The sequence below is a fragment of the Ictidomys tridecemlineatus genome, chromosome 9 (genome assembly GCF_052094955.1).
Source record: "Ictidomys tridecemlineatus isolate mIctTri1 chromosome 9, mIctTri1.hap1, whole genome shotgun sequence".
NCBI lineage: Eukaryota > Metazoa > Chordata > Mammalia > Rodentia > Sciuridae > Ictidomys > Ictidomys tridecemlineatus.
In genome coordinates, this window is record NC_135485.1 from 23,106,040 (window position 1) to 23,118,251 (window position 12,212).

General features: G+C 32.4%; 1 protein-coding gene across 8 annotated transcripts in view; it reads left to right on the forward strand.

The window, feature by feature from the left end:
* Pcdh7 (protocadherin 7) overlaps positions 1-12,212 on the forward strand; it is a 396,676-nt gene that overhangs the window by 179,023 nt on the left and 205,441 nt on the right. For 2 of the 8 annotated variants that reach the window (XM_005319896.5, XM_013356268.4), the window contains exon 2: positions 6,535-6,751. The exons of 1 other annotated variant lie outside the window; for it this stretch is intronic. In XM_005319896.5, coding sequence (XP_005319953.1) covers positions 6,535-6,751 — 217 coding nt within the window. Of the gene's footprint in view, positions 1-6,534; positions 6,752-12,212 lie in introns of those variants that run through there. 5 more of the 8 variants (XM_040292560.2, XM_078021172.1, XM_078021170.1 and 2 more) reach the window with 3 other exon arrangements.

Consider the following 12,212-nt stretch of genomic DNA (forward strand, 5'->3'; position numbering starts at 1 on the left):
TGCTTCAAAAACTGGAGGATACTCATGCTTTTATAAAATTTTTACAAATTCTAAAATCTATGTGCAAGATAAAGTAAAAACACAGGCAGTTATATCTGTAGTACAATTTGACTTTGGCTTTCTATATACTTTTTCACAAAAATAATTATTTTAGAAAATTTTTTCTATCCCCTAATGAATTTGAAATTGATCTATTTAATTTTCCTTGGAGACAATGTGTAAGTAGGATGGGATCTGACTACTGGTCAATATCTGAAGCAAAGCAGAGCTTGTGGGGACCTTTTTTGTTACCTCTATATATGCTGGGCTCTAGAGACTTGGGTTCCCTGTCAGCTGTTTTACAATATTAGTAATAGAGACACAATCCTAAAGAAAGGGATAATGAATCAGAAGTTCTCCTCATTGTGCCTTAGAAACTCTGCATGAGTGCTTAACAATGATGTTGCTGGAACACAAGCCTTCTTTCTGTTCTCCAGATGTATTACAAATCTTCTCTTAATGTAGGCAGGCTGTTTCTCTCTTTATTTCCAGCTCTCCAAAATACGGATTTTAGCATCTGCTCACATTTTTTTTCCCCAGAAAACAAAACTATTAAATGCAAATGACTCTTCTGAATATGTTACATTGTACACCACACAACATTCAACTTATTAAATTTCTGTTAATTTTCCTCTTAAGTACCTGAAATTATTTTTTTTAAATAAAAATGATCACTGTAATCACACAACCCGCCCCTCAGGTTCACCAACATTTCCATGGAAAAGGGGAGAGGAGGAAGAGGCTGCCATCCCCAGGTCCCCTGACAGCAGAAAAGCAAGCATGACAGACAGAGGACTTGTAAGGCATTTTTCTACTTCCTGTGTGACCTCTAGATTTCCTGAAAATAAAGGGAATAAAATTGTGTGCAGAAAAGGGATGCCTATTACGGGTCTATGGTAGGTTTAAAGCAGGGTAAATCCTAATGCATTTTAGTCAATTGGGAGCCCTGGGAGGATGAAGATGCATCCAGTGCTCCAGGGATTGTGCTTTTGAATACATTTGCAATGACCTCTAACATATTGGCACAGATCTTGTAGGAGGGTGTGTCCTCAAGTGAAAGTCTGTAGTGTGCCATAATGGAGAACAAAAATTGTTGATAAATACCATTCTAAAATAAACCAATGCAGAAATACTCATGCTCAGTGAAGGACCAGATTGGAATTGCTTTTTCTACATATTTGCTTTACAATTTGCATTTAAAAAATAAAAACTAAGTATATTAGTAGGATAATTAGGATTGAAATTTTGTATGGACTTTAAAAATTCTGTTTAGAAGCTTTGTAAATTACTAAAAAATGATGTGAGATAGCTCCAGTTATATAGCTGTGGCCTGAGGTATGGTACCTTTTATAGTATGTGTCTTTAAGGGAGCTTAAGGCTCTTTTTATAAATGATCTCATTAATTCGCAGAGAATTTAAGTTGGTAAAGGGCAGATAGTATTATCTCAATTCTACAGACCTTGAGCCTAAGGCATCAGAACCAGAGGTCAGCTAACTTGCCCAAGGTCACACAGAAAATCTATAGGGCTTTTTAATTTTTTTAAAATAGAATTCTTTTCTTTTTCTGCTATTTTTAGTGCACTCCTTTTTTTTTCTCATTAAACATACACACACAGAGACATACTGACACCCATAAATGAAATTCACATGTTGTACTGCTTAATTTCCTTTTGTAATTTTTAAAATTTAATCTCTTTTGTAATTCTAGTTAGTTTATGTATTGATGTTTTTCAAAAAGTCCCCTCTCAGCATCTATTGTTGGACATCTGTTTTTGCTTACATCTTGATCTTTTCATCTAAAAAAAAAATACTTCACTGCCAATGAAGGAAGACAACAAAACTAGATAAGTAAAACTCTACACAGATCTTTTTCTTTAAGCTGCTATACTACTTTCTTCCCTTTTGTCATATTTTTCAAAATTACTGCTGTATGCCTATTTTCTTTTGTTCTATATTTGCACTTTTCTTTGTTAGCAATGGTTTGGAGGTTTTTAGCCACAATGACCTTCTAATAGATGACTCCAATGGACCTGTGATTCTGAGTATTCTTCTTAATGTTTCTAATTCCTTTAATCACATAAGAATTTTTTTTTCTTTCTGGAAATGTCTGAATACTGGGCTTTTTAGTTTCAAATATGATCTGATTTTTTTTGCTCACTTGTTTTTGTATCCCTTTTTGCTGATCCATCAAATATGGCCCTTATATGTATGTTTTTTTTCAAACAGCTTTAGGGATTTCAATCCATGCACCTAAATCCCATACAGATTACAGCATCTCTTCCCTGCCTCTATTGTATTGGAAACTCGATTGTGTTGTATTTTGAGTGTTTCTGTAGCCTATAAGACTTATGAGTTTTCCAGTGTGTAGAACTATTGTTGAAACCTTGTAACATAATGGGTGCAAAATAAATATGTTAAGTGGATTAATGACTGAATCCAATCATCCACACAGGCTTGCTTCAAAAGCGCCATGCTTATTCCTTCTCATGGCTGCCACCTTCTTTCAACCTTACCCCCTTGCTAGATAAATGTTTCTCTATAGTTCAAAATGTCTTGGTATAATCATTTGCCTGCCTTCAAATTTCTTCTTCCTCCTTTTTTTGTAAGAAATGATCAGATTGTGTTTTCTATCTTGACCCTTTAATCACATCATTTGCTCACCCAATTGAATTCTTTTCCACCACCAATTTTTTTTAGAATCATCTTTTTTTTTAAAAAAAAATTTATACTTGTAGATGGACAGCATTCCTTTATTTTATTTGTTTATTTTAATGTGGTGCTGAGGATCGAACCCAGTGCCTCACATGTGCCAGACAACTGTTCTGCCACTGAGCTACAGCCCCAGCCCCTAGAATCATCTTCTTTGAGTTCTCCTGCTTGCCTTACTTGTTCAGGACACTAGCCTCTCTTCACCCTTTCAGTAATCTAGAAGACCTGTACTCTTCCTCAAGCGCTTTGATTTCTCTCTTTTAAAATAGATCAGTTTGCTTTGCAGAACACAAAATCATTTATTAGCCAAGACTGAAAAAGACAAAGCTCCATCACTCCAGGTCACTAAGTATCTTCATGCTCATGTTTTTGAGTCTCAAGATGGAACCATGCAAGAGTCTACTGACTTTCCTTGGAAACTGCTACAACCCAAGAGAACTCGCTGGCTTCCTGGAACAGTTTGCTTTCTTTTATGTCTTTACATAGGTTCTTCCTGACCATAGGGTTTTTCTTTGTTCTCTGTGCTTTTCATCAATCAAGGAGATCTTAAAAATTACTAAGATCCAGGTCACACCTGAATGCTGACTCACTGGGCTTCTGTTGGGGCCAAGAATTTGAATTTATTTTTTTCCACAAGTTCTCTGGGGGTGATTGTAAGGTGCATGTAGGCTCAAGAATCATCATTTAAACCATTTTGCTTCAGAGTATCAGTGATAAAGTCCAAGTCACGTATTTAATGCAAATTTATCCTCTGCTATGTAGTCAACACTGTTTTGCATTTCCACTTTAATGAGGCTTCCTGGAATATAAAGATAACTTGAATTCTGTGTCATAGCCACTGTTATAAATGCTATGAATGTTATAAACCACCTTCTCAATAGACCCAAGCTAATGATGGTAGATGGCATATAAATATTGTCTGTCTGCCTCTCTCTGTCTCTTCCTCTCTCTTTATCTATCTAGCTGTCTAACTCAATATATATGATATACTACTAGAATTAAATTTTAACTCTTTGCATCCATAGACTATTCTTAAAAAGATAGGAATCTGTACCAATTTTGGTTCATATTAACAACTTAAATATATTGCTGTAAGAATTTAATTTTTCACAATTATCAGTTTAAGATTTAGTGATTGCTATAAATGCTAATAATGCTTTGTAGAATTCTAAGGCCACATTTTAAATTGTACATAAAAATGATGCAACAGCATATTCTGATCCTTTGTGTAATACTTTTTATTTTGTACTTTTATTATAAATTATTTCTTCATTCATCCAGATATTATTTTAAATGGGAAAAGATTTTTACAGAAAAAAGGAAGCATTGATGAATCTATCTGTTACTAAATAAATAGATCTTAGTATATTAAAATTATACTCTTCTTGCTTCTAAAATAATTTACGGAGATTAAAATATTCATAATCACAATAGGGTAGGAAATCAAGTAAATAAAATGTTCATGGCAGTCATTATTTAACCTGTTACAGTGCAATCATTATTTTATTTTTGACATTTTTCATTGCAAACATAATTTATAACCCATCTCTGCTCTCCGATCACTGCTTTGGTGGAACAAGCATGTAAACACAGATTCTGAGATTAATATCTCCACATGAATGTCATTCTCTTTCTTGTTTTTATATCAAAATGAAACACTATTTCTCATGATTTCTTATTTTTCTTCTTTCAACTTATTAATTTTATTTACGGATTTCTGTATTCATCCTGAAAATTTTTCTTGTGTTAGAAAAGCCAGATCCTAAAAGATTTGAAAGTTATTAAAATAGAATTAAGTGTAGCATTTGACCTTTTTTTATCTTTCAATATCCATATATCTATTTTTAACCCACTTCTGTGTCTTGAGGTGATAATATGTCTGCCTGACCCTTGGAGTTCTTGCCTAAATTCAACATTGATAATACAATTTCATTGTGTAGTAGTATTTGCAGAGTATCTTTTGTGTGCAGAGCAATGTGATTTTAGGAGACTTGTCAGTGGTTTTATTTCTGAGGTGACAACAAAGACATCAATCACAGATACTGTGCAGTCAGCTAGTAGGGATAAATGGGAAAAATTTTATAAAAAGAAAATTCACACCAAAGGTGAAACATAGTAAATACAAATATATTTCTACATTTATTTAGATACAGAGTAAAATGTACAATGATACTAATATAAAGAAATGTGAGAAGAATTAGTAAAATAAGGATAGTGTTTCTTAGAGCACATTGCATGTAAATTTTGGCCCATAATATGTTTGCAATTTATAATAGAAATATTTTGTAATTGTTTTTCAATATTGTCGACCCAAATCAGTGAAATTTTATAAAGAAAACAATGTGATTTGAAGGTTTCTCTTTTACTCTTAGATTTAGCTATTCTAATAATTTGATTTTGAACTAGAATGAAAAAGAGAATTTTGTACTGTGTGTTACAATTTAGTATGTGAATGGTAAGATACTAGGGAGAAATACCAGTAATGTACTGTATTCTTAGCAAATCTTCTATCTACAACAAAAAAAAGGGAAATTTTGTGGAAGCATGTGATTGTCTTTAGCAAAACCAGTTTATACATTACAGGGAAATGCCACAATTTTTCTTAGCTTTCTCACTAATATCAAATCTTGTGCAGATAATTCTTAACAATTCTAGAATTCTACTGACCCCAGTTAATATTAGTTATTTGTACCTTGAGCATGTAAGCTACAAAAGTACAAAAAAAGCTCTTCATTTTTTCATTATTATCTGGTAAATTTAATTTGATGCTATATGGTGGAAAGAACAAGTTATAAAGTAAAAATATATACACTTCTGCCATCTTCACATTCACACAAGAGTTTAGTGGATATAACTATTGCCAAGAATAATTTCAGAAAGATATTATGGGACAATGTTTGATTGCTTTTCAAAATTATTGTTGATATGGAGCATAGCCACTATCTGATATTAGTTTACTCATTTAATAAGCCTAAGTGTTTCTTTTTTTATTTTATTATGTATTTCAGATAATCTGTACATTTCATCTATAGTAAATATTCAGTTTGTTCATTATCATCAGCATAATAAATTATTGGTTCCTATTGGATAAAGTTTTGCAGAACTTTTTAAATACAAATTAAAGATTGCACACGATTTTACTGTTTTATAACTAATTATAATCATAGTAAAACATATGTTTAGACTTTTTAGATTAGTTTCCATTCATTGTTTAAAAAAACTTTAACGTGATTCATACAATTTTAAATAGACAATAATTTTATAAAAAGAAGTAATAAATATACTTTAATTTCCTAGCCCTGCATCTGGAATCCTTTTATCAGCTGTAATTTTAATAATTATGTAAAGTTTCAGCGCATTAACTCTTTTAAAACTTTATATCTCACGGATGAGGTATTTTAAAATGATGTATTTTTTTGACATTGGGTTAGTTCAACACTTATTGCTACATCACTGATCCTTGTTTTCATGAATTCTGTTTGTAAAAAGCATTAAGACTATTGAATAAAAAAAGGTTAAGTATATGGAACTAATATATCAGATTTAAATGCATGTTTTAGTGAAATTTCTGTTTTCTTATCTTGGTTTCAGAAAGAAAATTTTCAGTTATCCAAGCTCCAAGCATTGTCTAAGATGATATATAGTTCACCAAGTCAATTTCAACATATTTAACAATTTTTATTGAATTAGTTGTCAGTAGATTTTAATGTATGTAATTATGTATTTTTTAATAAGATCATTTACAATCTTATATCTTAGTGACATTCAGAATCTTTTCTTTTGCAGCCATTTCGTAGAGTGACGTTTTCTGTTGTGAGTCAGCCTCAGGACCCACATCAGGGGTCACTGCAGAGTTGCTATGACAGCGGGCTGGAGGAGTCAGAAACACCAAGCAGTAAGAGTTCATCAGGGCCAAGACTGGGTGCCCTTCCACTCCCAGAGGACAACTATGAAAGGACCACGCCGGATGGCAGTGTTGGTGAGGCAGAGCATATGGAAAATGGTAGGGGCAAACACAACATCCACACACATAATCACGCTAGTGAGCCATAATAAGTAGGCTTGGCGAAGGTCAGTCTAAAACTAAAATAAAATAGCTGACACCAAAACTATTTTATTTTAAATAATAAATATTTACTAAAATATAGAAATGCAAAATAAAGCAACATAACTATGTAGATAAAACTCACCAAAATTGCACCATCATTTAAAAATGACCTGTCAGAAATAAATGCACATACAAATAAAACCAGAGCAGTGTTTGCTATGAAAATGCTAAATTAGAGCACAATTTCTCAATAATAGCCACCGAGAAAGATCTTTTCTGGTAGTTCTCTTCTACTCATTTTTGTCATGCAACTATTTCTTCAATTGCTACTGTCCAGTCTTGGTGAAAGGAAATGACCATAAACACACCTTGCTTGACTCCCCTTACCCCCTAGATTTTTAGGAAAAAAACATTTCAAAGCTCTCCTTTCAATGCTAACTGAAATTGAGTCAGAGAAGGAGAACAGCTCTGTCTTGCTCTCCACAGTATGCAGTAAATACTATTAGAGTTCCTCTCTCATTTAAGTGTAAGATGTCACTCACTTTTGTGCAAGAGAAAGGAAGGAACACAAATTATAATTCTCCATATTCTTACCCTTTTGTGAGGCTATTCTCATAATTATTACAATTTACCTTATGCACATTTTCATTTAGATCATAAAGTTATATTGCAGCAGTACTTATAAAACTGTTCACATTTGTTTATGTTCCCAAAGGCAATTTGGTAATCCATTTTCTGGATTTCAAATCATAAGTGAATGTTTGAGGATGAATTTATGTCAGTTAATGGAATGGTACAAGTTCTTCCTAAATTCATCATTATTTTGTATATAAAAAAGATATGGTCATATATAAGGGAAGGAAGGAGCATCAAGGAAATTTTGTTTTTAGTGAAAACTCAAAATGGATTTATGTCTTTCTCTATCTCAATCCTCTAGTGAAGTAGAAAATTTTAACTTTTTGTTATATGGTAGTTTCTTCAGTGATGATATGCTACGTACAGCATATTAATGCAGGAAAAAGATTGCTTTTTCCTTCTGTAAGTTTACCTATGAATATTAAAATCCAGTTTATATATATATATATATGTATATGTATATATATTCTCATAAATGACCCCAAGTTAAAGAATTGCTAAACTAAATCATGCCAAATAATTATTTATTCACTCTATTATCAGGTGAGAAGATATGCTACCAGGGTTTGATAATTGATGTCCCTCTTGATTAATTATCCAAATGTTAAGTGGCATTTTGCCTTCTGGCTATAAAGGCATGCTTATCTGTGTGTATGGTGCTGTGTGCTTATGTGGATGGGAGTTTGATGTGATTTTTAAGATAAAATCTTAAAATTTTTAAGTGAGTATAAAATTTTGGTGTGAATTGAAGTGCTGATGAATATTTGAGGCAAGTCTATTCAATATTCTTTGGAGAAAAATAAAATTTAAAGATATTACATATATAACATATATGAAATATCTTTAAGTATATTTATATACAAATATTTAAAGATTTATTTAAATATAGTTTTTACCTACATATGTAAGCATCTATGTATACATATATATTTTTTATCTACTGAGGAAAGCAGTATTAATTTATTATTTTATTATTACTATTTCTTAGATCATCATTTGATAACAATTTTATGTTTTAAAAAGTGTTTATTTTTGTTATTAGTAATATAATACACAATGGAGCCTTTTTTGAATGTCAGTTATAGAAATAGAAAGGACTTTGTACACTGGCATTATAGAGACATTTTAATGTTATTTTCCATTTTTGTGAGTTTAAGGCCATTCAACATCTTTAAAATAATTAAGAAATTATGAATAATTAGAACATAATTAAATGTGACAAATACATATCAATTCCTTTTTATGAAGCATACATGTCATAGAAAACAACAGGTGAGCTTATAAATAGAACAGAAAGTTTACTAAGATTCCCCTCAAAAGGCTTTTAGTTCTTTTTGTAAACATCTGTTGTATCTTGTCAATAGCAAGGCCCATGATAATATAACTGCTTTTTCCTGATTTTGTATGTGACTGACACTTGAAATGCAGAGTTTATATAAACGATTTGGCATCTGCTAGCTGTGATTCATGTTGGTCCCAATGTATAGGTAATGACAGAAAGAGATGTGATACATTTTGAGTGATCCAAACGTAGCAGTGGACATTCGACTCACAGTTTTGATGGAGTTCCCGTTTTCAGACTACTCATCTAGCCAGAAAGCACAATTGTATTGCTTGAATTCTGGTAATTTCATCTTTGATATTAATGGGTCATTCTGACATAAATAGAATTGGAATTGAAACCTGTCAAGTATTCATTTGTCACATTTAATTGGAATCCAGGTAATCTGCAGTGTTTTGCTTGGTTAGGTTTTAATCAGGATTTGTATTGGATTTTCATTTGGATTTTCCATGAAATACTATTTTGGATGCCGTCCTAGTTCCTAATTATTACCTCATATATTTTCCTTGAATTTTAACCTGTGTGAAATAATGCAGTTTTCACTAACTGTTTTGGATTAACTTCCATTGTAAAGTTTGGAAGATAATTTGCAATGCAATAACATATAACATTCCAATATCATGATGCCAACCAGGAATAAGTTAGGATAGCTAAGGATAAAAATAAGTTGTCACAGATGCTGTGTCAAGGAAGTAACTGAAACAGGCAAATTTAAATAAATAGACATTGAAATGTATTTGTGTTTTACTAAAGCTTTTATCTGCCTTCTGTACTTTAGCATAATAAAATAATTTCATGTAGAAGGCCTGTGGGTTAATTCTTCTTTTAACAAGCTTTAACTTATATTCCAACAGACGTTGGTGCCAAATAAGGAATGGAGTTTTCTTCTCTGACTAGCTGAGGAAAAGGAATGCACTGCAAGAGTAAACACAATTTCATGCAACATGAGTATGGTAGAATGAGACCCACCATTTTGATGATCCAAATCTATAGACTTTATAGCCCTGGGGCTTTTAGAAAGTAATAATGAGAATTATGCCAATCAAAAACATTTTAGGAAAAGCTTGTGAATTACATATTCATTCATGGCAAAGATTACTAATAGTTAGTAATCAACTTTATGATTTCATACTGATCTTTTGATTGATGAAATTGGGGTAATTCATTCTTTACTATCTCATTAAAAATTAGTGGAATAAGATATTTTAAAACATGATAGCAAATTATTATGATAAAATGTTTGACAATGAAGAAGTTAAAATAATTAAAAGGTAGAGCAGCAAACTGATGTTCAAGTAAAAAGCAGATATTATCTTTAAAAGCATCCAATCTCACCCTTAGCTTGATGATACAGCAATCTTCAGATTTTTTATTGAAGTGTGATTTAATAGTGTCTTGGTCTATTTGTCTATATATCTTGGCCCACTGACCTATTTATTCTTTCAAAAGACCCCTCCAGATCATCTTTACAAAGCTAGTTTTCCATTTCTATGTGTGGCTCAGACACAGAGAACACTGAGTTGGACTTTAACCCCAACTTTGCCATCAGCAGTTTGTAGGTCACTTAATCCTTGTTTGTTTCTGATCATCTTTAAGTAATTAACTACATTAAATATGAAATCTTACTCCCATCCAACAATCTGTGATCCTCTCTGAACATCCAGTTGTCCTTGTGTTTTTTCCTCTAGAGAACAGAAAGAGACTTTGTGTTTCTTAGTGAGATGGAGAGTAAATTTTATAATATAAGTTAATGAGGTGTGGCAGTAGTAATTCTAAGGCCTTTTTCTCAACCCACAGAACATATGTGAGTTCTAATAAGAGGTAATGCATTTATTGTAAAAATCAAGAGTCTAACTGGTGATACTGGCCAGGTGGGTGGAAAGGTTGGCACCACAGCAGGGTAGTGTGGGAGACATGTTGGGATCTTCCCTTAATCATACTGTGCAAGGGCCATCTGGAGATCTGGTCTCACCCCCTGCCACAGTGCCCTTCACAGATAATTATGATTAAGACATGCCGCAATGGAATAAGTGTTTATTTTCTTGCTTGACAACTTAAACTGTGGTCAGATTAAGAATGAAGAGAGATGAACACAATGTGTTTTTTTCTTAAGTAAACCTTTACAAATAGAATGCCTTACAAATAATGTAGGAACACAGCAGGTAATCCATCAGACAGATTTTAAAAAGGTAAATGAGGTTAGCAAGTTGGAAACTCTAAATCCTTAATTAATTTTATGCTTCTTGATTTTCTCAAATCTTTCAGAAAAAGTACCTTTGACTTTTATACACCAATGTTTTTGAAATTCCCACTTCTGAACTTTCTTACTTTTTCAAATTTACATATGATAGATGCCATTGTTCTATTCATTCTTTATACCTCATCTCTTCATTAGACATGCTTTAAACAAGTGTTTGGAGTGTTTTGTTCTTGATAATTAAAACATGATATAACGCACCGTGAATCCATTTTGTATCTGCCATGAAATTTTAGAAGTAAATGCAGATTCATTGGGAATAAACCACCATTTTTTATAAGGCCAAAGGTAGTGAGAATGGAGAATAAACACATTATCTTTGTAGAGGATAAAGGAACCTCTCCATCTCCTTTTCTCCCACCTACCTACCCAATTATCGGCAGGTATCTGTCCACAAGGCACTGTTGTCCTCTCATTTGACTGGGTAATGTGACAAGGTGGCCTCTTCCATCATGCCCAAGAGCCTCACAGACTTCTGAATGGCATAAGTATTATATCTCAAAAACAAATGCTCACCCATACTATTTTTGTAGGAAAATAATAATACATATCACTATGGATTCATTTCCATGGTTTTGTGCTTCTTCCTGACATTTTGGTTGCCAGAGTCTCACTGAGATTAATTTTCCTACTTTTCCAGTCATCTGTGACATGGTTCTGAATTTCCCAAGTGTCCTCAAGAAGTATTCATGCCACCCATTCAGGAGGGCTGAATTTCCTTCTACTTCATAGTGATTATAGAGAGAAAGTAATTGTAGGGACAATCTCTAAGCCAGGTCTCAGCCAAGCAAGATATGTCCTGCAGCTACTTTTCAATTTTCCACTAAAATAAACAGTACAATCTGAAAGAATCTGAAAAAAAAAATTCACCTACAGGAGAATTGGCAGCATTGAGGATACAATCTAGTGAATTAAAAAAAAATTTGCAATCTAATAAATCAGTTTGATTCCTGGTTTCACCTCAGACTAAGAGTATAATTTTCTCACCATTTTCAGCCCTAGTTTCTTCAACTACAAATCACAGTACTGTGGAAGAAATTGAAGAGATAATAGCATGCAATAGTTTATAAATAACAGTAGTTATAATTTGGCTGTTAATTGATGAAATTATTTGCTGTTTTTATTTATTATAGATAATTTTGATTATAAATCTAAGTGGATTTGATATAATACAATGGCTT